Source organism: Pleurodeles waltl, chromosome 7 (assembly GCF_031143425.1).
Source record: "Pleurodeles waltl isolate 20211129_DDA chromosome 7, aPleWal1.hap1.20221129, whole genome shotgun sequence".
In the NCBI taxonomy this organism is placed as follows: Eukaryota; Metazoa; Chordata; class Amphibia; order Caudata; family Salamandridae; genus Pleurodeles; species Pleurodeles waltl.
The window spans coordinates 646,899,567-646,927,444 of record NC_090446.1 but is presented as its reverse complement, the minus strand read 5'-3'; the positions used below and the strand labels follow the sequence as shown (position 1 = coordinate 646,927,444).

Below are 27,878 nucleotides of genomic sequence, written 5' to 3'. Positions count from 1 at the left end.
CCTTTCAGAGATTAATGGACATGGTCTTACGACCCCATTACAGGTATGCGGCTGCATACTTAGATGAAATCGTGATATTTAGTGAAACATGGTCCGACCACCTCCAACACCTAACAGCGGTCTTACAGGCATTACGAGAAGCCCACTTGACCGCCAATCCAGAAAAATGTAAACTGGGATGTACGTCTATACGATATCTGGGATACATCTTAGGACAGGGGCAGGTCCGTCCCCAAATAGAGAAAGTGGAGGCTATCCAACATATCACAATTCCCTCATCAAAAAAAGACGTACGTGCCTTTCTAGGTCTCGTCGGGTATTACCGACGGTTTATACCCGGGTTTTCTACCATTGCCGAGCCCCTTACTAACCTCCTGAAGAATACATCCCCAAAAACCTTTACTGCACTGTCCGAGGCTTGTAAGCGTAGCTTTCTCCAACTCAAGAATGCCCTTTCTACTGACCCCGTTTTATGTTGTCCTGACTTCAATAGCCCCTTTTATTTACAAACTGATGCTTCCGGAGTGAGGTTAGGGGCTGTGTTGTCACAACCACAACCTGATGGTACTACCCGTCCCATCCTCTACATAAGTAGAAAGCTACTTCCCCGGGAACTACACTATCCGACCATTGAGAAGGAGTGTCTGGCTATTAAGTGGGCCATTGAGTCCCTCTGTTATTATCACAATGGCCGCTCCTTTACCCTCGGGACTGATCATGCTCCTCTCACCTGGCTCGCTCGTCATAAGGATACCAACCCTAGAATCCTGAGATGGTTTCTTTCTCTGCAACCTTTTTCTTTCCAGGTGCTACATTCTCCTGGCCGGGCCACGGTCAATGCAGATTTTCTCTCCCGTCATCCCGTTCCAGAGCGTCATCGGCAGACGCTCTCTAGGGGGAGTGTTTGTGATGGGTCTTTCCAATCCGACCCACACTCTTCCCGGACTTGTGCTGACTCTGCCTTTGTCGCACTGGAGTTAGCCCAGGATAACAGCGCTGGCGTTGGATGCCTCACAACACCGCGGGAGCTGAGGGGATTTAAAAGACGGCTTCCTCCTCTTTCGGAAGCGCACCCCGGGAATAGGAGCTGGGAGACACCGGAGTTCATGGACACAGAAGACGCCGAGAGAAGAAAAGAAGAAGCCGCTCTTTGGAGGAACGGAACGCTGCTGGAGTCGGAACCTCCAGAAACCCTGGAACATGGCCGCTGACCCCGGGGAGCTGAGCGAAAGAGCAGCCACGCTTCAGGAGAAGCGTGGCCTCTCCACGTACGGGGTGCGGGACAAGGGGAAGCGGGCGGGAGGTGGGAGGTACGAAAAAGGGCAAGGAAGGCACAACAAAGGGGCACGGCACAGGGAGTACTGGGAGGAAGGGAAAACAAAGGGGGGGCACGACACGGGGAGCACTGGGAAGAAGAGAAAACAGACGGGAGAGCGAGAAGGAGAAAAACAGCGAAGAGAGGTATAGATGTATGTGAACCTAGAACACAAATCCAAAGGGAAAACAGGAAAACGATAGGAAAAGGAAGGAAAAGACAACAAGGAAAGAAACAGAACAGACCCAAAAGAGAACCAGGGAAGAATAAGTAAGCAAAGAAGAAAAGACAGGAGAAAGATACATAGAGAAGGAAAGAGAGGGAAGAAAACAACGAAACAAAACCCCAACCCCACACTCACCAGTTCTATGTTCTTCTTTTTCCACACGCTTCCCGCGAGGTCCTGGGAGGGAGAGAAGAAGAAGAGGACGCAAGTTATAATCCAAAAGGAGAAGACGCCACAACCTACCAGAACTTAACAATCATATATGACTGTTTTCTATATATTACTTAAATATAGGTACACTGTTCCAATACAAATAATATACCAGGAGACCTGCGATCTCAGGAGCTAGAACCCTCAAGCATCACATTGGATGGCTGGCTTCATCATTGGGAAAAGCTCCTCACCAGGCTGGCACTGCAATGCCTAGTGGGCACCCCAGTAAGGGGGGCTCTCAGCCAAACTGACGTGGTAGCGACTGGTACGTTCAACTATCCAATCGTGATGCTCAAAGTCACCACCAAAAGAGTGATAGAAAAGATTAAAATTGGTTATTCATCCACTAATACCATCATTTAATCAGTCTGAAATAACAAGGATGAAGACCAAGGTTAAAACATAGGAAGGCTTGAAAGAGGAAATGAGGATTATGCTCAAGTCTTTCAAAGGTGAAAAATCTAGTGGAGAGTCCTTAATATTGAACGGACCTCCGTTCACTGGTCGACATGTTTCGCGTCTGTTGGTCCAGCCAGATCCATTGACGCTTCATCAGGACCTATACAATTCAATAGTAATTTTAACCTTTTCTATCACTCTTTTGGTGGTGACTTTGAGCATCACGATTGGATAGTTGAACGTACCAGTCGCTACCACGTCAGTTTGGCTGAGAGCCCCCCTTACTGGGGTGCCCACTAGGCATTGCAGTGCCAGCCTGGTGAGGAGCTTTTCCCAATGATGAAGCCAGCCATCCAATGTGATGCTTGAGGGTTCTAGCTCCTGAGATCGCAGGTCTCCTGGTATATTATTTGTATTGGAACAGTGTACCTATATTTAAGTACTATTGTTGGGAGATTGTACACTGGACCAGAACACTCCCGGTCCCTCTTTCCCTTTGTTTTGTGTTTTCTATATATTACCTATTCGACCAATAAATCAAACCTACTAAAATAAGGAATACCCGCGCAGTCTGGTGTTTATAACAGCCATCCTCGTACAGTAGGGTAATACAATTGCTTCAGGAACCTTACGAAATTTCACTCTTGGCTTTCGCTCTTGCAGTTATTCTTCTTTCTCAATTCCCCAGATTTGCAAGCAAAATTTGACCTGCAAATTTCACTCTCAACTGATCAATGGATACTGTTCTGGTGCACATTGAACTCATCAAATCTAAAAAAAATCCAAACACTCAACTTAACTCACAAACTCGACTATCCAACCACACCCGATTGGTCTACTAAACAGACAAATTACAACAAAAACCAAGTGTCTCCATTCACCTTTAATATACTCCGGAGTCTTAGACCTACCCTGTGAGGTCCATCTTACCAACAACCACGTGGACAATTTTTTCCGAGCACCAAGCACCACACACATGTGAAGTTCGCCGACTTCCCTACTCTCACACTTCAGGGTACGCCAACTGTTTATTTGACATTGTCTTCTCCTGGAGTACGCCAACTCCCCTAAAATCTCACAAACAACTCAATCAACTGCAAATTAGCTAAAGCTGTGCAAGCGCATAATCTGCTCCCATTCAATCTAACAACAGAATGCTAAGAACATTCCCTATCAACCTAAGGAGACTCGAAGAACCGGGGAAAGTCACTTTGGGCATTTAAGAACTCATTTTATTTAAAATGGACAACATCTTCAAAAACAAATCAATGTACACTACTTATGATGCAACCAATGATGTCATTTAAAGAGATACAAATCAAACTCTGCTAACGAAACTGTTAAAGCAGAAATCTTGGCTACATTTTAGTCTTAGCAGACTAGATAGTGGATTTCATATTCTGGGTCCATGAACCGAACCGAATCTGCTTTAAAGAAAACATCATAGGAAATATGCCATGAACAATCAAATTAAGCATATAATAATCAATTTGAATGTCAATAATTATACCAGTTTATTAAGAAGTTAAAGATTTATTTCCCGATATTGACAATGCTAAAGTCACGAAAATAATTCTCAAGCTCAAATGATACAAGTATAGAAACAAAAAAGGCTGATTTACTTGGCGTATGAATCTGAGCTTAATCAATGCAAAAATACATAATACGTCAATGGTTCTTACAGAGAACCATAGCAATAGAATTTGAGCAAGAGAAACAGAATACATTGAAATAACAAAACAAAAGGAATCAATGACCATTCATGTGTATGAGAGTAACACCTCACTAACCACAAATTAGCAATAACGTGTTGGACTATGTGTAAAAGAAGTATTATAATATTCGCATTACCCAATCACTAAGGTATTCAGCAACAATGTCTACCTCATCAGGGGGACAGCAACATCAGACATCAGCATCAGAACAGAAACATGGTGAGGGGTATGGTTTAGAATTTGGACTATAAGATTACTAAACCATCAAAGCATTTGTTCAGTAACAAACAGACATAGTAAACTCAGAAAATAATAAAACACTAGTATGTCAGTAGACTAACAGGCAAAGCACGAAATGTCAAAGTGACAGATCATAAGAAGTAAGATCTCTGGAACTCAGGATCACGAACAAAAGAATGACCCCGAACCAATGGTGACTGAACATTAAGTTAAACTTATTAAATCCTAATGATTGGTTTAGAACATAGGGTGAGAAAAATATGTCTAATCAGAACATTAACAGATATCAAAGCTAAATAAAATGTTAGCTCTAAGCTCTTCTGTTTGCTGTTATTCCATTGACGAAGCTCAAACTAATACACATGTAACTTGTACATCCTCTTCTCCTGTTGCATCTGTGGACTCATTGTTTGGCATCTTCCGACTATGTTGTTACAGGATAGTGATTACAAAATATGGAAACATTTCCTCGTCACGCTATTTTTCCTTCATGGAAAAACATAAGATAGAAACATAACTATCAGCAAAAATGCAAATACAATTAATGAAGTCTGTTAGGCTGCGGAAATGCAGCAAGAAAACAGAACACACTAGAAACATTTAATACAGATAACATTGCACAGTGACCTTGCATCTGCTTCTGCCTAGCAGAGGCGACAAAATACTCATTTTATTCCAGCATTTATTTTAGCAAAGAACACGCTCTTAAAGAGACTGAATAATTTCATCTAATGTTAGTTTATCATAGGAAAGCAAATGTAGTCCTTTTATTTGTTGGCGGCCTTTCAGTAGGTCGCATTTTTTGTAAACACAATATTATAATCAAATTAAGTCACATGTTAATAACATGAGTATAATTATGTAAAGACAGAATATTTATGACTAAACTCTGCTCTCACACTGCCATGGAATCTTGTGCACAAGTGTGACTAGTAACATCATTGCTGTGGGATGTCTATTGCACGTGGCACTGCTCTACTTTTGTATTTAGTGAAACACTGCACTGCAGATTTCCATGAGGAGCCTCACTGTGGTTTTCATGGTAAATCTTGGGCGGCATATAAAATCGTAAGGTGTGATTTTGTTTCGATAGAAGGGGTGGAAGAAGAGAAGCAGGGAAGGGCTGGGGTTTTGAATAGTAATCTGCGTTGTCCTATCTCAGTTGGAAAGATTTTGTGAGCCACAGAAAAATTTGAGCTTTCCATTGTGACTCAACCCGCCAGCAACATGGCTCTTGTGAAATCTGCTCCTTCTTGTAATGACGGTGTTAGGCAGCGGCCTTCTGTGGTCTTAATGTAGCACAGAGAGTGTGTTTTTCACTAAATGGTGTATTTAGAGCAAGTAGCAGTGGCATGAAACAATGTTTGAAATCGTCAATGGAAGTAATGCATTTCTCAGTGCTGTGTCCTTATCGATTATACATTTTCCTTCCTGCCAAGTTGACTCGTGCCAGGTATGGATTTATTTAGTTATCCTTAACTATTAGGCTTTCTGCATTTTTCATGTTATCAGTTTTGGTTTTGATTTTAGCACTCTAGTTGTGGGCAGGACAGCCCCAGCATTCACAGTACTGTTGCCTAAAATAAATTATTGAAGATGTCACACATGACATTGGACAATTAAGCAGAATACTTGCAGAGTCTACACATGAACACCGATATAGGTCTGTAGATGGGTCTATGCAGTTTTACACATATTTGCTTCCTGGCTGGAGCATCTTGTTACTCGGAGAGCATGTGTTATGGGATTCACAAGATCTTTGGTGTTTGTTTTGGTACTAGTATATGTATTCATTATTTTGACATTTCTAGCCATGGTAATACTGTCTGGGCAAATATTTCATCTCATTAGTACCAGTTTAACAAACATACAAAGCAATAAGCAACTAAAAGGTGACCAGTCAACCTTTGCGTAGGGCCTTCGAAAATCGCAGGAATACATGAAGCCCCATTTTCATAAAATTTTGGTACATTTGAGTTAGAAATCAAAATGTTGTTAAAATCTGCAGATTATGCAGCAGATGATGGATTATGTGACAAATGTGGCAAGTCCATACTTGTTCTGAAAATCCAGCGGCTGCAAAATCACATAATTCGATTGGTCCTACATATGGTTGACAGAATGGGTGTAGGCAGGCAGACAAGTGTAAAGTAGAGTTAACAAGAAGTGGCGGCTCCTCCGCTAAGGCAGAGGAGCGTCGCCCCTACTGCCCTGCGCAGGGCAAAAAATGGAAAAATAAAATGATAATAACAAATTGTTATTATCATTTTATTTTTCAGTGCGTTATTAACATTTTATTTTTCAGTGCAGAGACAGGTTAGGGTGGAGTGGGTCGGGGCTGGGTTCTGTGTCACAGGGAGGAGGAGTGAAATGTGCACCATAAGTGCGCATGACAGTTTGGCTGACTGTCTTGGGCCGGCCAAGCAGACATGCTCACTTAGCATTTCACCACCAGCTGTATTGTATAGCTGGGTGGAGAACATGCACAGGCTCCCACTCCCTGGCTGAGCACCAAACCAGGACACTCAGACCAATCATGACGCTGCTGTAATGCTGGTGACAGCAGCATTATGATTAGCTTAGGAGAGTCTGGGATCCTGTGTGCTTCCATGCTGCCAGGAAGATAGGAAGATGGAGAAGAGGCAGCGGCCGTTCACATGTAAGGAACGTTTATTTATTTATTTATTTTTTAAATTGAGCACCCCCTCCCTCCCTCTGCCCAACCAATACTTTTCCCTGACTGAGTTGGAAAACAAAAGCATCTAACAAAAGCTGAACCCATCAACCTTCTTTAGCAGCTTCCCATTTTGTAAAAAAAATACATGGGAGGAGGTCCAACTTCCTGCTCAGTGGGGCTTCCAGAGTTCCCACCTTGTTTATTGGAATGCTATTGAAGGATTCCCCAAATCTATTGGTCTTGGGGTGATATAAGGCACAGACCCTATAGTTCAACGCAACCCTATTCCACATGGACTTAGTTGTGCAGGACTGTGTCAAAGTAACAAATATGGCCGACCACGATGGAGCGTGGGTCAGATACAAGAAGTAGATTGGACCTGGTCGGCACTTACCTTCCAAGTTAGAAGAATTTTTTAAGAAAATGTTCTGAGAATGTAAAGTTCAGCAGGCAAGACTGCAGTTGGTGTCCGAGGTGGAGGTGTCATCGCCGATAAGCCATTGAACTGTAGCTGAAAAGAATTCCAGGAGGCCGGATACCCCTTTGGGGAAGGACCACTGAACAGGATTTTCTTCGGCAGAGAAGAACGTAATGGGGGCTACTATGAAGTTAGGCTGATGGGCGATGCACCTTGGACGGATAGACAAGCACATTTTTCCCAGTCTTCCCTCAGTTCTCAGAGCAGTTTTTAGACAAATATTTCTAAGTCACACATTTTGGATTTTGCGTATCTGGACACCTTTAACACCACACCAATTGTCCAGAACTGCACAGGCACCATTAGGCTGTTTAGAACTCACTCGGGCTGCGTTCAGATGCAAGTTCTAGCTGAAGGAAGGCTTTTATGTCCCCAAGGCTCAGATAAGGAGGCCACAAACAAGCCCTTGGAGTCATTGTGATAGTTGTGGGTTAGGGCTTAAGCAGTAGGGCAGGCCTCTGAGGGTTCACAAAAGGCTCAAGGCAGTCCTTTCAGGGGCAGCCAAACAGTCTTGTGGAGTACATAGCAGGCCACAGCGGCAGGCAGTCCTTTGAGAGTTTGTCCACAGGTCCAGAAAGTGAACTTAAGACTCGGCCTGAGGATCCTTTTTGAAACCTGACACCTTCTTTGCAGTAGGCGAGGTTTCTAGAGGTTTTCCTTTGAAATGCGTAGAATTTCAATACCTGGCTCCAAGCTGGCTGCAGGGACAATACAGTGGTGACAGGTCCTTTGTGTGTAGGCAGAGCACAGCATATTCAGGTGGAAGCTGGGCTGTTACCTGCTCCGCACATCCCCCTTTCTTCCAGCAGATGATCCATTCAAGCACACTTCATCCCTCTATTATATGACTGTAGGGGAGAAATAAAAAAGTCCAACTGCGCACTACATCCAGTTATGTGAAATAGGCTCCAGGCACCAAAAAGCAAGGGCAGGAAAATGCCAACTCTCTAAAAGTGGAATTCAGGCCATGGTCGTAGGCAGTGAAAGCTGCCATTTCAGGCTTTTTGTGCATCGGCTTGTCCCATTTGCACTGCACACTGGACAGGCTGGTGCACAAGAGGCCTGAAATGGCAGCTTTCACTGTCTACAGTCCTCTCCTGAATGCACCCGATCTCAAAAGTGCTAAGAAGGGTCGGGCCTGGCTGACCAGGCCCGACCCTTCTTAGCGCTTCTGAGGTTGGGTGCATTCAGGACTCCACGGGTCACAAAACTCCGCCTCTGCAGAATTCCACTGATTGTTTTGCAACTCTGCAGAATTTCGATGAGTCGGACTCAGTAAACTCCACCCAAGCCTACTCCTATGTATCTTTCTCCAGTGTCTTCCCCCTGCTCTATCCAATCACCTTTTCTGTTTATTGTCCTCTTGTCGATTGTGCTTTTCTCCTACACCTCGTCAGTTAATCTTTCCACTGTGTTATGCGCTTTTTCTTACCTCTTTTATCTCTCACTTTTTCCTCCTTCCCTTCTCCGGTTCTCTTTCTTAATTTTCCTTTCCACATCCTCTCTAGCGCTTCTACATTTGTTTTCCTATTTCTTCTCTTACCGAATTCCTCTTTCTCCCTCCTCTCTATGGTGTATTTTCCCCACCATTTGTCCAGCCTTTCTCCTCTCACAGTTTTTCTCCCCTTTTTCGATCCCTCTCAGAGTTTCCTCTTGCCCTGGTCTCTTTTGATATTTTTAATCCTTTCCAATATGTCTTCCTGTACCTCATTTCTCTAATTTACAACTGTTTTCTCCTTCTCCCTTTGGTATTTTTATTTCTTTCTAGTGCCTCTCTAATTCCCCCTCCCTCCCTGAGCTGGTATCTTACTCGGGGTAGCCTGTGAGCTCTGCTCTGCTGACGGAGCTAACAGAGTTTTTGTCACTCCGCATTCCACTAGGAGCTCACCGCATGCGCACTGCAGCCCAGTTAAGGGCCATACAGCGCAAGCGCAGAAGGTCTCACTTGAGCCGTGTGGCCCATAACTGGCCTGCAGTGCGCACTCTCAGCCAGCATGGAGCTGCTGCTAGCGCCAGCTCTGGGTCCAGGCCTCCGTCTGCCAGCAACCCGGGAGCAGGGGGCAGAGAGCCATGGTAACACTTTGCTGGTTATCTCTCTCGCATTTTGCATGTGCCCCGACTGGCTTTTCATAATTCTTATCCACTGTTCATTTGTCCTACATAAGCATTTGGCAAGAAAGCTTGCACTGCTGCAGCCCATGCTGTAATGTTCCTTGTATAATGAAAATATGAACTGCCTCTTACTGTGTTCTGTGCCTGGAGGAGATATTGCATTCCTACTGACTATGAACTAAGGCTCATATTTATACTCTGCGCTGAAGAACGTCATTTTCTTTTACGCTAATTCAGCGCAAACTTAAGTCCATATTTATACTTTCGCGCTAGACATGTCTAGCGCCACAGTTATGGAGTTAACGTCATTATCTGGATGTGAAAACTTACCTTGCGTCAATGAGAGGTAGGCGTACCTGTCCAGAAAATGGCGGTATGGCCCTTGCACCATATTTATCCTCCGTGCTAAATTCATGCACAGGGATGGGGGCCTTAAATAATGGCGCTAAGCTTGCTTAGCGCCATTATTTAATGTCTGGGTCAGGGCAGGCGCTAGGAGACCTGTGGGCCTATTTCCATGGTCAGAGACCATGGAAAAAGCCCACAGGTGTCCTTCTCTGGCCCCAGGGACACCCCCAGCCACACCAGGAAGACACCTAAGGATAGGGGGGGAACCCATTCCAATTATGTATTTTCCTTTTTTTTTTAAGTGCCATGGGGGGGAGGAGGCGGCTAACTTGGGCCTCCTTACATGGCACTGTGCCCAATGGTCCTGCCCGGGGGGCATGACTCCTGTATTAACTGAGACAGGAGTCATGTCCATGGGGTTTTAACATCAAAAAATGACACTAGTCTGGGCAGAGGCATTTTTTTTGCCTCTGCCTCTACTAGCGTCATCCTCTGACGCTAAACTCCCTGTTCTCCCTACGCCTCCCCCCACCCTGCTGGCGTCCTTTTCTACGACTCTAGCCGGGACTTACCGCCGGCTAGTGTCATACCATAAATATGGCACCTGGCAGGAGTCTTGGTATCGCGCTAGTCAGCGGTAAACTTTTTGATGCTGAACTGCATTAGTGCAGTTCAGTGTCAAAAAGTATAAATGTGGGCCTAAGTGCTCTTTGCTTGTGAAAGAAGCTTGCATTGCTAATGGGCTAGCTGTGCCTCTACGTGTGAGTGAAGCTTGGCACTACATGTTTACTAGCCAAAATGCCAGATGACTGACTTTGTCAGTTCTGTTTTCTTCACAGTAAGAGCCTGATTTATACTTTTTAAACGCCGCATTTGCGTCATTTTTCTATGTAAATCGCATAGTATAAATCAGGAACTTAGTACGCTCATTATAATGCAGAACTACAAATACCAGATTCCCAATTAAAAAAAACACCGAATGAGCCGCTCATATGGAAAGGGACACGTGTGCTCTTTAGAGGAGGAGAAGTTGGAAGTAGAGAGTAAAGGGCAGCGGAGTGTGGAAGGAGGGCAGCGAGAAGGTGGAAAGGGAGGTAGAAGGCGTTGCGAGTGGTCAGAGAACAAAAATGAGATATTACTGGTGAGAAGAAACAGGGAAAACTGAAAATTCACTAAAGAGGAACGAGCAATGGGGAAAAAAAAGTAATGAGAGAAAAAGAAGAAACGGAACTTCGGTAAAGAAGGGCTTAGTGAGAAGTATATTCTACGACGCTTTGAGAGCAGGAGTGGAAACAGAAGGAGGGGTGGAGAGGACGGGGAGGTACAAATGGAAAGAAATAAGACAGATGGCTGAAAGGAAGGAGAGACGGAATAACTCATGTAAGCCCGGGTTCAGTGAGCTGTCTCCAGCCCACCCCAGGCTGCCGAAGAGTCTCCGCACAAATTCAGAGCCGGAGCCTCCTCACCACCCCTTCGGTACCGACAAGGGGTTGGGCTGCGCCTCCCGCCCACACCCCCGCCAGCGCTGCACCCATTGGCTCGTTCGTCCCATGCCAAGCCATCCACGTGTTCCAGGCAGCTTTTCAAACACCGTTCAGGCGGGATTTTCTTGCTCAACAATAACCTCGAGTTGCCAAGTTTTTTTTATTGCACAGCTGAAGAAAGGAATGAGCTATACAGCAAGCTAACCTCCCGCGGAAAGGAGAGCAGGTTCTTGGAGGCGAGCTGTCCCGGCTGCAGCACGAACCAGAGGACGCTGAGAAGAGTGAACCAGAGCTTTCACACGACCCACAGTGCGGACCACGTGACCAGAGCTCTGGCATCAGGGAGGTTCACACTGGGACCTATGAAGCCCAAACCAGGGGGTTAACAAGACCAGCAAAGGCTAGAAAAAGGCAAAGTGCGTGGAAACATGCCACAGGAACTGAGAAGGGAGTTGTCTTGACATCACTACAATCACAGGAGCTCTGAGAAAAAAAACAAGATTTAACTGGATCCAGAGTGGGCATGGTGACTGGTGTGCTTTAGCAACATCAAGCAAGGACATCAACAGAAGTGACAAGTCACTATCTCAAATCACAAACACAATCTAAAGCCGGCTTACTGACCGCTCAGTTGACTTGTCATCAACAATATCCAAGGAGGGACTAGAAAGACACACGGAAACTCTGCAGGGAAGCTGTGGTTGTTAAATCTGCCAAGATCTAGAACAGATATTAACTATTTATAAAGAGGGCATTAGCACGATCCATAAGTAACGTGAGGGTCTTGAACCCCTTGGATTCCTGGGGCAGCCGGCTGTGTGTCTATCCTCGGGGAGCAGCCATGGGAAACGGGGAGTCGGTGTCCATGAAGACCACGCCTCTTTTCTTTAGCACCTTGGACCAATTTGGTCATCAGCCACCAAGAAGAGAAGGGCTGAATTGTGTCCGACGTGGGAGCAGCGGCCCTGGTGAGTAAGATTCCAGTTTTAAGAGATCAGGGACAGGAAGGAATCTCAGCCCCTACTATTGTTCTTTTTTTGGTCACACTGCCAGTGTTTGGGTTAAGAGGGTATGCAGTTCAAAATTACATGTTAAATTAAAAAGTGTTTTTATGATTTTCAGCAAAAGCATGATTTATTACACAAGAGCTTGTCCTCCATCACTGATAAGAGCAGCATAAGGCAGAGTAATATCACGCCTGAATTTAAAAATATACACACCTTAAAGAGAACTATATTCGCAAAAAAAACGTCAAAACCATAATGCACTATGGGTTGAGTGGACAAAGTAGAGAGAAGGGGTACGAAATGGAAAATGGACATAGAGCCTACAGCAAAATGACACAGACTTGAATCGTTGTGCCAAGACCATACGTGATATTTACTAAAATAGGGATATTTTAAGGCATTAATATATGATGATCCATGAACCATACAATGAGAGTTCACAACCATAGAGTTCCTCTGGTTGTAGGTTCTTCTTTGGACTTACTCTCCTGCAGTTCTTGGAAGCTGCTCTCTTTTGGCATATTGCTATAGAAATACATTAAATAAAAAGTATAAAAATAAATATGACAACAACCTCACACTGTGTCACTATGAAAACTGCTTCCAGTTCTGAACTTTACACCCACAAATTATAGCTACCAGGTGTGATACTGTAAGCAGTTGATTGGAAGCATACCAAGGCAGCAACACCCGCAATGCTTCAGTTTGCCACACCCAGGTCTGTAATGACACGTAGTGAGGTTCTCCACCCTATAAATAAATATAAATTATTACAAAACATCTTGTATCAAAGAATAATGTAAAACAGAGATATAGTGATATTGAAAACTGTTGGAGAAGGTAGCCTTTGACACTTTGATCCTGAGATCACACCAAAGTTCATTATTTCTCAGGAACAAACCCTGAGAATTCACAGTTATAGGCCTCACCTGGTCTCACGAGAGCTGTAAATCCTTCCACTTGTTCTGCTTTTTCACGTGGTGCCAAGGGAGGTGTAACATTCTGAACCAGTCTTGGCTTTTACCACGAAACACTTTGCATGCTGGGATTTTCAAACACATAATTATCATGGGAAAAAGTGAAACTGCACAAACCAGAATGCAAAGTGACCTTGACCAGAAAGGAATGACTGCCAGGAACTGTCACATATGAGGTGACCTCTTACCAGCAATGGACTGCTTTCCGGCGCTGAAAGTGAGGGGTGGGCGCGGTAATTCCCTACAGCTGTGAAGATGGGGAATTTTAAGCTCCACACGTTCAGCAGAGGCTCCACTTTAATTGCTTGAATCCTATTCCCAATCCACGGAGGTCCCACCTGACTAGAGAGAATGTTGCCTCTCCAGTGGTACTCACACCCTTTTGGCAACAGGCAACACAATAGCTGATGCACAATCTCTTCTCTTCCTTCCTTCACTGCCTGATGTCTTTCTCCAGTAGGGTAGAGAGAGGCGTGTGGGGTCACGATAAAACAATGGCTGCCGAGCTGTGGCCCTGTGGCATTGTGCACATCCCATTTCAGCGCATGGTTCCCTTTTACTCCCATTTTTAGTTCTGATATTAGCCAAGACCTTTTGACTTTACAGATGGTATGTGTACAATATACATACTTACCTAATCGCCCTTCCACGCAGCCTTTTTCATCCACTGTTTTGTTACTGTCGTTCTCATTTTCCCTCATCCCAAAGCAGCCTGTAGCATGTACCAGTGGTTCAGCCCACTTACACCATTGGCTATCTCCACTGTGAATGACTCTACTCTGCTCTTTCTCAAGGTACACGTCCACACACAAAGTAATTCCTTTTGGTGCCGGGGACTACAGTAGGAATGTGTTTTTTTTAGAAAAAATATTGTTTACTTTTAACCAATGTTTTCTCTTTTGTATACGCTTTAAGGCTAAGCAGGTCCTCCAAAAATAAAGTTTTACATAAACCATGGCAAAGTAAAATAAGTGTTGAGAAAGCCAAAACGGAGGCAGACAACACCAGAACTATTGTCTTTGCCGATGCTTGTTCAAAGCTTCACCAGTTTTACAGCTAATCTAGTTAGAAAATACAAATTGTGATTTCCAGGACCTGCATCTTCATCCAACAACCAGTTGCAGTTCTTAATTTCTGATTATGAATAAAGAACTAAAAGTAGCGCAATGCAAAGAAAAATTCAGGCCTGGATCAGTTATACACACTTAACGAAGGGCACATTGATATCTGTGTTTGCCATACCAAAATCCCTCCATTTGTGACACACATTAGTATAAATGTGTGTTTTTCTAATGAAAAAAGAGGAACCATAGTCCTGAATAAAATCACAAGAGCCACAATCAAAACACTAACAGCTCCACTTCGTTAGTGGACTTTGCCCCTGCTAGGCAGCCAGTGCTTTGAATTTTGAAGTGTACACAGTCAAAATCCAAATGCAAAACTGTTCATTGGAAGGTCTCTGCAGGTTGTGAGATTCAGCTTCTGTGGTGATAAGTGGACCGGTCACCTGCAGCAACCTCTGCGAGCGCGGGAACTGATGCTTTTGCCAAGATGCATGAGAACTTCGCCCCTGTTGGTTGCGACACATCAGCAGCCGCCTGCTTCTAATCAGAGCAGTCACACCGCTGTGGGACCTGCTGTGGCCAAGTAGTGATTTGGAGCGAAGACAATAACATCCTTTGCACAAAACACAACTCACTAGCGAAAAGGTGCAGTTCCGAGGGTACCTCTAAAAGAGTTAAGTCTGTAGATGCCTGTATGGAGATTAACAGTGTCTCTGCCAGAGAGCAAATGAAAAACCTTGGGACTGCAAGTCAATTGTCTAGGCTAATGTTCTATCGACCAAAATGAGGGGTCTTTCCATTTATGGGTCTAACATTACAGCACAGCTGTTATATAATCAGCAGAAAAAGAGCTTTAAGAAGTACTATGGAGAAGAGGGTTTTTGGCTCCATTCAAATGATGAATTCTTTGAGGACAGAATTTAGTAGGACAGAAATAGTGTGCTTCCGCTGAAAAAGAGTGCTTGGTTCACACTTTTTTTGCCCTGTGGGAAAGCGCAACACAGCAGGACTGAGTTTGTTTCGAAGCAAGCCACTGATCAATGCTGTATGTCTGATCTGTTTATTGAGAAAGATTACAACAAAAGCTGTAGGCCTGACTTTCTTATTATGAAATGTATTATGAATTATTTGCTGGCCTCACCTGGAAGCCGTTGCTCTTCTTTACGGTATGTACTGGTCGATTTGCATAGCGTCATGTAAATATGAACATAACCTCTTTATTTTGTATGGTGTGTGTGATGGAGGGGTGAGGTACAGAGTTGATTGTCAGGCAAGGAGAGAACATGGCTCTAAAATGAGGTTGAAATAGAAGGTCATGGATGGGGCTAGGTCCCTCTGCAGAAATCTGTGGTGGTTACTGTATTTTAGCAGTTGGTTGACTTAGCTTTGAATGAAAGCTTGTTTTGAAACTGACTCATCAGTTTCAGGCAGTGACAAGAAGGAAGGGAAGATGTTGGGCCATTGGAAAGGTAGGGCAGCTGAGTGCTGCAGGCTCAATTGTAGAATTTGCATTTTTCTCCACTGAGGGTGAATTAGTTCTGGGTCATAAATACCTGCATGCTTTGAGCATTTTTTATTTAACATATATATATTTTTTTTTTATCCTCCATTTTAAACATAGCAATTAAAAAAAGGGTAGCAAAAACCAGGGAAAGATTTCTTCACCACTGCACGTGTAGATTGTAGTCAGGTTTGATACGTTTCTTCAAAGAACGAGGTTCAATGAGCACCGTATAAGCCGAGGTTACATTAAAATGTATGCACTGGTCACATTTTAATTTTTAATATTTAATATTTTGATTTATTATTTTCTTTTTCAATCGCTACTTCCTCAGTCTCGTTATAAGATATTATTCAAGACCAGTGGCAGCCGGTAATTTTAGAAGGGGGGGCGGATGGGACACACAGGCACACATGCACACTCATTCATTCGCACATGTGCGCACACACACACCCATTACAACACTCATTATCAAATATTCAAACATACATGCATGCACGCACCAAACATTCATTAAAAAAACACACATACACCTACCTTTAGCTCTGCCTCGGAGGTCCCAGAAGGGTTGGGACTGCTGCCTTCCCTCACTGGCTATCCTAAGGTTAGCCAGTGAAGGAAAGCAGCCGTCCCAACTCGTCACAGAGTGAGATGAGATCAGTGGAACTGCGGACCCCACCTCACTCTGTGATGAGGTGTTGCTGATTGACATTCGGCCCTGGGTGCTTCAGGGCTTAAAACTTAAGCAACTAGATCCGAAGCAATCAGTGACATTCCCCCTTGTTATGAGGGAGAGGGCCTCAAGACACCTTTGTTAGGCTGAAGTGGTCACCCCCACAGGGCTGTGACTTCTTCAGCCCAGCAACGTTCAGCTCAAGCAGCTGGGAGCCTCCGCGAATAGTGCATGTCAAGCTCCTGGATGCCTGACTGAAAATGAAGTGCGTCTGTCAGGCTGATCTTAGCTCAGCCTGACAGACACTCTTCATGAGGGGCAAAAGGTGGCGTGGCATGGCCCCTCAGCACCAAAGGACAGGCCGTGGATGTTCAAGACCAAAGTATCTCTTCCATGGTCCTTATATTTATTCACATTCTCAGAGGGCTGTCCCTCATTGTAACACTCTGCCATTGTTAGCGATGCTTTAATTCAGTGAATTGCTGTAAGTGATGTATACCTTTCCCAGAATACTGAATCCCAAGCTACATTTAGTTAGCGTACAGTTGGTGCTTCAGGTGGATTTGAATAGAATGAGGGTGAATAATGATCTCTATGAAACTGCACTCAAGCAGCTGGTTTAGAAGAAGAATGTGCCAATAATCACATATTATGAATGACTGTTAAGTAAAGCGAGGCAGCTATTGTTTTACCCCTTTTTGGAGTAGGTGTTGATCAACCTTAGTGATAGCTGTTGATAGATCTGTAAGGATGAAAATGGCGGATTGGCCTTGATTTCATTCTCCAAGGCTACTTTAACCGATTTCAAGAAGTACATATACTTGGTATAAGTCAGAAACCTGTTACTGTCCGGGAGCTGAGAGATACATCTTGCAGATCTTAGCAACGTTTGAGAACGGATGGGAAATAGCTGAGATAGCAACAGTGTGGGACCACCATGTGTTTAAACCAAGTTTGGATTCCACATCCTAAAACAGTAAGTTGATGATAAATGAGGGGTCTGAGACCAATGCACTAGCTACACAGGCAGATATGGAGGGCAGGCAAAGATCCATTGGTAAGGTAAACTACCTGCTTCCCTAATGGAGCTGAAGGACTCCATACTGCAAATCCCATAGAAAAGAAGCCAGTTGTCTGCTTGTTTGGGTGCATAGTGTGGATGCCTGACACTATATTCAGGTTCACCTTCTCCCTGATAGCATGCATTTGTTCAAACTGTCTTGTTGCAGACTTCTTGCAGGGCTCGTATTAGCCTCAAAATGCATGTGAATTTTGTGAGGTTGTTGCAGACTTGCAGACTAATTTTTCACTTTTGCATGTTTTCTGCAGTACGGCAGTGATGGAGTCTTTTTGTTGTAATAATGGTTGACATCTTCTCACAGACACATTTTCTGCCTTCGATGTTCCAGTTGAAAACATTTACTTTTCTTGTCCATACTTGATGTAGTCATTTAATTCAGCATTGCCTCATATTAGTATTTGTGTGGGTTGTGTGTACAGCTTTGCTCTCCGTGTGAAGGTCTTAGCTTTTAGAAGCGCTCTTGTTATGGCCCTGTCTCTCCATATAGAACGTTAGGAGTGTTTAGTTTTTAAGATGACTACCTCATGGTTGGCTGAAGGTCAGGAGGTTATGGTGAAAAAGGCATTTCGCACCCTGAGGTGACTGAATTCAAGGTTGTGGTTGAACATAACAAACAAGTGCCCTTTGTGGTGAAAGGGCCGGATCAATGGCAGGAGACACACTCATTTTCTAATGTTTCATTTATGGCAGTGGCAGCATTTTTTCAGAGGCCATTGGTTCAAATGCTGACATTTCACATTGCTTAGTTTCTTTTTCGTAAGTATTTGACTTTATGAAGATAGAAAACGTGGTCTTGGAGAAAGGTGGTGTGTCTTCAGGGAGAACGCTATGTGTTGTCTTTGATGACGAGTGACATTTTGATATTAATACATTCGGAGGTCATGTGTTTGAAGGAGGAGAATTGTTCTGGAGTGGAAGAGGTCTGAGATGATCAGATAGTGCTGAGATGTGGTAGCAGTGCTCCAACCTATGTTCCTCTTTGATAGACCCATTGAACAGGATATGGTTACATTTGGCAATAGGAGGATAACAAAAAGGCTGGAGTTGTGGGGGTTGAGTTGTGTGTTTATAACACTGGTTGAAAGATATCTATGAGGTACAAGGTTAGTTAAACAGTCCAGGGCCTGAGAGGTCTCAAAGCTCATTATTAATTTTCTTTCTGTCAGTGAGTGTGGACAACAAAAGCATATTCTGGATTATTGGTCCATGTGTTGTCCGGCACAGGTCTTCGACGTCTACCACTTAAAATGTGAAAATAATAAGTAAGCATGAGGAGTTCAAAGCTTAAAATTACATGTATTTATCTGCAGGGCTTGTATGGCCTGCCTTGGACGCCATGTTTCAACCTGGGCCTTGCGTCTGAATTAGGAAGATGGACAATTTTCCTTCTGCAATGTGCTCACCATTCAATGCATATAAACAGCTTGGCCTCAGAGATATATACTGTGAAGCATACTCCTGCACAGGACACCTGTGTACATTATTTTAGCACCACCACTTTTTTCAGTACGGCTGGGGTAGCTTTTTTGTGTAATAATCTTTTTCTCTCCTTTCCACTGTTGTTTTAAAAAAATATGGGTTTTTATGGGTACTTCCTCCAAATTGACTGCTCCAATTTAGCGTCCAATCTTCTTTGCTTGAAGAGATAAGTTTGTTTGTCTCGTGTACTGGAAAGCTATAGACTGTCAAGCAGTTGTTTACTTCTGTCATGGCCAAAAGCTCTCGCTGGACTAGACTGACATCCAGAACTTCCTCGTTTGCAAATTTCCTAACCCCAGGACTCATACTGGAAGCAGGACTAGAGAACAGCCTACAAATCAAGTTGATCAGGTGATTTTCTTTACAGTAGTTGGACTGGTCAGAGCACTCTAAATCCTGATGTCCCCAGGTCAGCTGTGAAGTCAAAATGAGAAGCAAAAGTGGGGTTCAGCAAGCAAGGGCCACAGAAACAGGTGCACCAAGAGTTATAGCAGGTTTCCTTGTGGCACACTCACTAATGGTGTCTCTTTCAGAAACAGGGGCCAAGAAGGTGCAAATAGCATCTTTGTCAACACAGATAGATCTGCGGGATGTTTGGCTGATTAACCTCAAGCACAAAAGCCTCTATAGATGTTGCAGAGACTGTGACTGTAGAGTGCTTTATGAATTCAAGCTTGAGTGAAGTCCTACAAGATGACTGAAGCTTTCATCTCCAGCAACAGCAGCTGGCAATGACACACTGATGGCCCATCTAAGGGCACTTTCTATCAAGCACACCTAGCCAAAGTTTTATGTTATCCTTCTAAATAGGAAACTTTCAGACCTCCTTCTAGTTCTGGTTCAGTGTGGTTCATCGCACGGGAACACTTCTTCCTGTCCACATCACGTGTAGCTCCTTCCTATGGTGGCAAATGCCTTGGAGGGCTGGCTCTAAACGGCCACTCCCACAGCACTTAAAGCAGTTTTATTCACCAGTCTTTCCCTTCAGGGGGTGGAATTAGTTCCAGGCAGCAAGGTACCGAATTCCTTAAGGAAAAATAGAACATAAATATAATTTTGGAAGTTTTTAACGTTTTTACTTTTTTGGTTAATTATTTTTATTGCCCTCTTTCCACAAAGAAAATCAAAAGATTTTCCAAGGTGCAGTAAACTTTCTATTTGTATACACTTGTTCTGCAATCAGTCGCACACATCTCTCCTGAATCCCAGGTTCTGGCATATCACAACTATTATTTGAATGTTTTACATATAATTTTTTTCCACAGTGCCTGCAGTCTTCGCTAGATCTAACAAGACGTCTAGTTTAGCTGTTAAGTCTTTTTGTTCTCTTAGGATAATATTCCTTCTTTCAGTTTTGTAATGCTTATGAGGATTAATATTTCTTGCCTTACTGTGAACATTCAGTATATTGTACAAAGTATATAAACAGCATGTGCGCGATTGTAGTATTTTCTACTGTTCATCCGTAATGAGGCTTAGTACACAAGCAACACTGTGTCCTTCTTACGTTTGTAGCATTCAGCAATGTATGCTTGAAATTGCTTTTTACACCGTTCTGGAACTGACAATTGTCTTTAAACAAAGCGTTGTATGCTCTCGAATGTTTATGTCTTTAAGACTTTAGATTTTTCCTTAGTTGCAGCTCTACATCTAGCAATATTATATTAAACGTTCATACTGCATTTTTTAGTTGCTGTAAATTTTGATCTTCTTTCCATATTTTCTTTTTTTTACTTCTTCTTTTCTGGTTTCCTATTTAAAACGGTCTCATTGATACAAATGTTAATGTTGACATTTTATATTGCACCTTTTCACTTTGTCGCCAGCAAGGAGGTATTGATTGCTATGTATAACTGCATGCAGTATTCTCTATTTTCATTTTAGTCTTGGTACGTTTTCTAGATTTACTTTAATCTTGGCAATAATTAGTATAATATTATGATTTACAGATGCCTCTAGTTTCTTTATTTTCGTCATTCTTGGATAGTTAAAGGGTTTGCACGGGCCTTTGGGCTATAGTTAAACAACAATGTTTGCATAAAACGTCCTTAAACATTGGTAAATCCATAATATGTTCTTCTTTAACTATAAAGGCAGTTACACTTGTTAGTCAGTGAACGTGTTGGTGCACTGTTGCCTAGCCCAATTGCAGTTTGCATTATTTAGCTCCAAAACCTACTTGCCTTCCTCGTGATATTCTAATCTGCGTACCTGTACCTGCATTACATTACAGAAACATCACTGCTTTCGGTTACCATCCACCGCCATCTTCCCATCACTCTCACTCTCCAGCTTATGCTCCTAGATCTCTTGAGAGCTTTCAGGAACATTCGGACCCTATTACTCTGAATTTGCTCTCCCATTATGGCCCATCTGCTCTTAACTTCCCAATGGTTGCTATCCTCTTCAAATTTTGGTTACATCGTTGAGCAATTCTGCATTCTGTCTCATTACACCACTTTAGTTGCTGTCAAACACTTCCATTGTACTAAAAATGCACTGATACTTACCAAATCAATTTAATCTTTCAATTTGCTTGTAAGTTACTGTATTTAGCTGTGCTTTTCGTAGATTTGCGGAACCATTTAGATTTTGTGGATGCAGGGCTTCTTCCAAAAATGGTTGTGACTTTCCAAACGTATGGTTCTGCTGGGTCATTTACAGGTGGGGGAATCTCAGAGTCTCAAGGAGAAGATCCTCAGAGGATTCTTGAAAAACAGCCCATTTACCAAAGTGCCACCGTGAGAAAGGGCCTCTTTTGACTTGGTAGCCCCCCACTTTTTGCTTGGAAAATTATGTGGCTTCAAACTGTAGGTGCCCTGGGCCCCTGCTAAACAGGTTCCCAGGGCCAGATCTCTTCCCCAAAACTGTACTATGTTTTGCACTTGAGCCACCTTTGTAAGTCCCTAGTAAATGTCACCTCTGTACCTAGGGCGAGGGTACTAAAGAGGGCCCCTCAGAGCTACAGCACCAATTGTGCCAGTCTGAGAGGCCCCACACCAGCCTCATGCAGACTACCATTGTAATTGCATGACAAGGTGAATATAAATTTGCAAACTCAACATGGTACTAACTCTGAGTGCCATGCCCACTAACAATGCATGCAATATAGGTAAGTCACCCCTCTGGCAGACCTTACCACCCTAAGGCCACCATAATGCATTTGAAGACATTTGTGTGCACGAGGAAATATGCCCCTACTATGTTTTTGCTAAACCTTAAGACATAGTAATTGTACAGTGGAGCCATAGCAAATGCATGTGCTGGACACTGGTCATTACAAGTTCCCCAGCTACATGATGGCCTCTCTGAACCCTGGGTTGGTTGATATCAAACTACTCAGAATAATAAACCCATACTGCTGCCAGTATTGGTGTTTATTACACAAATGTACCCAGGGGGAACCTTAGAGGTGCCCCCTGCAAAACCTAATAGCCCTGGCATGGTTGCTGGCTGGTTTTAACCAGCCTTACACCACCAGACACGATTCTGGACTCCTGGGGTGAGAGCCTTCTGCTCGCAGGATCCAGAACACAAATCCTTTCCTGGGTGGAGTTGTTACACCTCCTCCCCCAGGCAGCCACCCTAAACCAGTGGTCAGCTTCAAAGGCGTTACTGCCTTTGAAATCTGACCTTCGCCTCTGCTGCTAGCAGCAGATGGCCACCCAACAGTTTTATACCCTGTTTAGGTGGGAAACCCAGCGGAAAAACTAGCAAGAACAGGAGGAGTGGCCAACCTCAGCCTGCACCAACCCTCGGGTGTGGCAGGTGGAGTGACCACTCCTTTTCATTTTCCTTTATCTTGGATGTCAGGAAAATAACCAATCTGGGTTAGGGATGCGGCCCCTTCCCACAGGAAGTGGTCACACAGTGGCTGTAGCCACCTTAAGGTAGGTGGCCATTGGCCACTACCAGGTACTTCCCCTAATGCCCCCTAAATGCAGTAATTAGTGGGCATCCCTAGACCAACAACCAGATTCAATGGACACAAAAAGACCAGGAACAAAAAAGACCAAAGGCACGAGAACAGAAGTCCTGCTACACAAAGAAAAGAGCCATAACCTGCCTGCTGCTCCAAGGACTCGACAATTGCTGCTGAGGTGTTGCCTGGAAACCTGAAGGACTCTACAAAACCCCAGAGCACCACCAGCCTTCTGAAAATCACCAAGAACCTCCCTCACAGTGAAGGCATCACTCTACTGCACCTTGCAGGCAAGGAACCAGTGACTTCCAGTTCACTGACCGGCTACTGACCAATGAACCGGATCTGGCAGCCTGAACAAAATTCACACGACTGACCCAAAGGACAAAACCTACCAGTTTGCCAAGTTTGGTGGCACTGGGACTTTCAGGGCCTGAGATGTACCATTATCCTGTGTACTGGACCCCCAACATAGGACACCCAGAAGCAAGGTCCACCCCAGACGCCCAAACACCCAGCAGGAAGCACCAGTTGAGGTACTCCAGGACACCCAAGAACCAACCCCCAGAGTGACCCTGCTGACCTGCAATCTACCCTCCAAGTGACCTGCTGGTGACTCCAAGGACTCCAAGACGCATAACTCCTGGCTGACCTATCTGTGCTGAACCCGGTCTCCCTGGCCCCTGGATCAACAGACCAGCTGTACTCTAGAGGTCCCTAACCACTTGCGACCTCCACCTTCCAATGAGACCCACCGGACTTACCTTTAAGTCCATCTGTGCAGTGTGTTTCCAAGTGGTCCCCCCTCTGTTGTGCACCGGCTCCAAGACTTTTAGCCGCTGCTCCCGCTTGAACAGGGAACCGCCTGAACTTCTGCGGCTGGCCTATAGGACCTAAATAAACCTATAGGTCCTATAGGACCTAAATAAAAGGTGACATTTGTGAGAGCATTGCCTGATTTTATATGCATTTTTAAAGATTTTCCTATTCATTCCCATAGTGCGTAATTATGCACAAAAACAGAACATTTTCTAAAATGTGAAATGTCATAACTAAAAAAAGTACTTACCATAAATTTATGATCTTTGGTCTTAAACATTTTATTAAAATCTGAAGTATTTTTGTAAATAGGTCTTGAGCTATTCATCTGAGTGTGTGTCCACGTTTATTGATACTGTTAGTACAACAAATGCTTAGCACATCTCCAAGCTAAGCCTAACTGCTCGCCCACACTCCCACGAAAACAGAGCATTAGGTGGTCTGCTTTTTACCTCTGGATACCAAAGTAGGGTTGCATGGACGCTGCACAGTGCACGCCATTTTCATACACTACATAGCTAGCCTCCTTCAGGCACCAGATCACATTAACAGCAATCCTACTTTATTTAGAGCTGGGGGTTGCCAATGAATTTCCCTGCCTGGGACCACCTACTTGGCACCTAGCTGTTCCAGGAAGAAAAATCAGTGGACCCTATGCATAGGAAGAAAACTTCTGCACAGCAGGGACATTGTTTTTTCCATATTGTAAATGAGTTCCAAGTGAGCAAAGCATATATGGTGCCTGTTCTGGAGTTCATCACTGCTTACAGTGTAGCTGCCATACCAACAACTGTACTGTAAGCAAAATCCACACCATGCAGCTGGTGTTGATAAACATGCTGAGCGGTGCTGTAGGATGGTCACCCAGCATACTCCAAAAGAATCATCTTCTATCTAGCTTCCCTTTTTGAAAGATGACTTAGGACATGATTTAGATTTCGGCAGAGGAGTAACTATGTCACAACAGTGGCGGATATCCCATCTGCCATAACCTAATGGGATTTAGATTCTGGTGGACGGGGTATCCATCACCGTCTAGGAGTAACCCCTCTGCCGAAACCTAAATCAGGCCCTTAGTTGGCAGCATCTGTGTCCCTCCCTTGAAGTAGTTTCTAAGGCAGGTGTCAGACACAGCTCGCTCGTGTCGTTTAAAAGTTATTTTAATGCTGTTTCTACAGAAGTATTTTTCTGAGAAGGCTCTATTGAAAATCATTGCCTCATAATGCACTCCCTTTGTAGACACCTCCCACTTACTCTTGTTGTGCAGCTAAATTAGTTACATCCCCCTCCTTGGCTAAGGAGTACACTATCTTCCTACCAACATTCCTGTGCTATCACCCTAATTGCTGTTTCCATTCTGATGATTCGTCATAAAAGGTTTAAAATGTCCACTCAGTGGACCATTGTTCTACGTGGTCACTCACCCATCGCGCCCCACCATGACTCTTCAGTAGCGCCTGATGTTTTCTGGTCCCCGCTCGCTCCAACATAGTAATGATGTCTGACTTTCTAGACCCACATTTACTCCTTGTATCCAAAGTGCCATTCCTTTATCAGTGATCTACATGCCCCATATTAGTCTCTGTGGGCCTCTCTATGATTTAGTATTTCGAGTGCTCATTATCAGCATAATGCAACCTGCCTCTGTTTTTCCCCAATCCAAGATGGTGTCAAAGTTTTCGGAAATTGAAGGACCTCATGCTGCATGCTCTGAAGGCACTGGCTTCCCTTGCTAGGTGCTAACTTTAGAATCATGCGTTTCAAAATTGTATTTCTTTACTTAATATGGCAACGTTAACAATTGTAAAAGCTTATTGAACAATCAACATACATGTATTCATAAATAAATGAAGGGCAATAACAATGAATGAGTGATCAATCAAATTGGTTGAAAGCAAATTAATCTTTCAAGCCTATTGTTCTTCAGCAATGGCACAATTTTATCCTTTATTCGAAAATAGTGTTCATCTTTAATTTACAACCTTGTGTAATATTGCACGATTAAGATGGGTGGTGTTCTTGTCCTAGCCATTTTCAGCCAAAATATGTGCCGAATCTAACTTTGGAATTCTCACCTTATATTACTTAATATAAGGAAAAAGTGCAACAAAATATGCATGTAAATGTATTTGTTCGATTTCAAACATTTACCTCGTACATATGCTAAATACATTTGTTAGTTGTCGGTCATGCTCTTCTATGTAACTTTTCAAACTACTGCTCCTGTCTAAAACTTTCATTCAGGACCATTATGATTTTGCTGCACTGGAGGGCCAAAATATGAGGCACGATTTATTGAATTATGCGGCAAGTGAGGGCAAATTATGTGGCATAATGTGGACATTTCGGGGCAGCATTATTTCACTTTTACATCATTATAAGATACATTCACCCTGTTTGGGCCAACGTTTCACTTCTTGGGTACCAATTAACGCCCGAACGCAGCAATCAGCAACTAAAAGGTAAACAGTTAACGGGCCAGTCACCGTGCGTCACCATGTGTTGTGCTTTTCCAGTAAATTTTGAACCGTTTGAGCTGGAAGCATTTTTTTGTGAAATGTGTAACTGTATAAATTATGCAGCAGTTGGTAGATGATGTAGTATTGTGTAACAACTGCGGTAAATCTATAATTATACAGAAATACTGTGTACGCAGAATCGCATAATTCCAGTAGCCCTGCTTTTTGCATTCTCTTGCATGAGCTAAAGAGTAACCTATGAAGTTCAAACAAACAACGAAGAAATGCAACAACAGCGCCGGAGTCTAAGCCTCATGGGTAACCCTAGATGGTTGGCACTTGCCCTTTTTTCTGTACATCTTTAATCTACCAGTTCACTCGGGCTCCTCAGTCTTGGCCTTCTCGGGGCGACGCTACCCATCTTTAATTCATTCGTTAATTTTCTGAAAGAAATTGAGCTGTGAGGCAACAGCGGACAGTAGATATGGCGTGCTGCAGTAAACTGAGAAGAGGATGACGGAGAGACGCAGTCAGTACGTTTGTTAGACGCTTTCTGGAAGATAAGTTTGCTGCTGTTCTGAGGTGTAGAAGGCCACGAGCTGGTAGCTTGTCATGACCCATGCAAGGTTGCTTGCAGGTGGGCCTTCCTCAATGGCCCACTAGTGTGGCTGGTGAATTTCACCTGGAGGCAGAACCTCTCATTACAGAGTTGAGGAGCAGGGGCTTGTATGAAAATGACCGCTAACTTAACTCAGACCGGGGATTGGTAATGTTGCCATAGAGCGGGTGTGGGGTAGTTTGCACTGTTGCTGTGTATGGACAAGCATTGACCTGCCATATCTACCATCAGGCAGTGCTTTAAATGTTAAAATAGAAGTGCAGGTACTCTGTACCAGAGTACCTGCTTGTTTCCGAGAAGGGCCGTACTCTCCAATTAAAAGTATTACGTTTTTCTTGAGATGTGCCTGTACTCTCCCTCTCAAAATAAGAAAGTGCCGGTACTCAGTACCGGAGAGTACCGGCCCATTTACAGCACTGCCATCAGGTAAATAGGTCATCCGAAACATGCTTCTCCTTGCACTCAGTGACTGCAACTTGTCCTTGTTGTTAGTAAGCCTTTGCTTCACGTTTTGTATTGTATCATGACTGTATTTTAATTTATGAAGCACTTGCTACTCCTGGTGAGGGGCTGAGTAGCAGTGAGTAGCACACTACTGCGGAAACATACCATTGTCAGTAGGTATCTTAAAATTAATGGTGAAATCCTCCGAGGCATGCCAAATAATATCTTGCATCTTGGCATCTCCCAATGTCCTCTACCCCTCCATAATAGGCGGGGTTGGTTACGGGCATGGTGCAGTTTAAGCAATACCAGAATTCAAGACATCCTTGATCTATATGTGTTCTTTATACGGGCCACCTTTATAAGTATGTGTTTAAAGTCCCCTGGGTTCAAGGAGGATCCTCTGTACCAAGCAACACAAGCCACACATCATAATCATAAGTGGGTGATGGCATACTCGCCTTTTTTATTGTTGTATCAGGGATGACTACCTCACATAAGGAGCTATTTCTACCATCAGGTAGTAACTCTGGACTGCAATAATTTTTCCAATCTCCTGAATGTCATTCCAATGGCGGGAATAATATTGCTCTTGTACTGAAGGCAGCCCTGATGTGCCTGACCCC

General features: G+C 43.7%; 1 protein-coding gene across 1 annotated transcript in view; it reads left to right on the top strand.

The window, feature by feature from the left end:
* Positions 1–11,283: 11,283 nt before the first annotated feature.
* Positions 11,284–27,878, top strand: part of LOC138304512 (uncharacterized) — a 96,957-nt gene continuing 80,362 nt past the window's right edge. Inside the window, exon 1 of the mRNA XM_069244646.1 lies at positions 11,284–12,175. Within this exon, the coding sequence (XP_069100747.1) occupies positions 12,049–12,175 (127 nt within the window). The 5' untranslated portion in view covers positions 11,284–12,048. The remainder of the gene's footprint in view (positions 12,176–27,878) is intronic.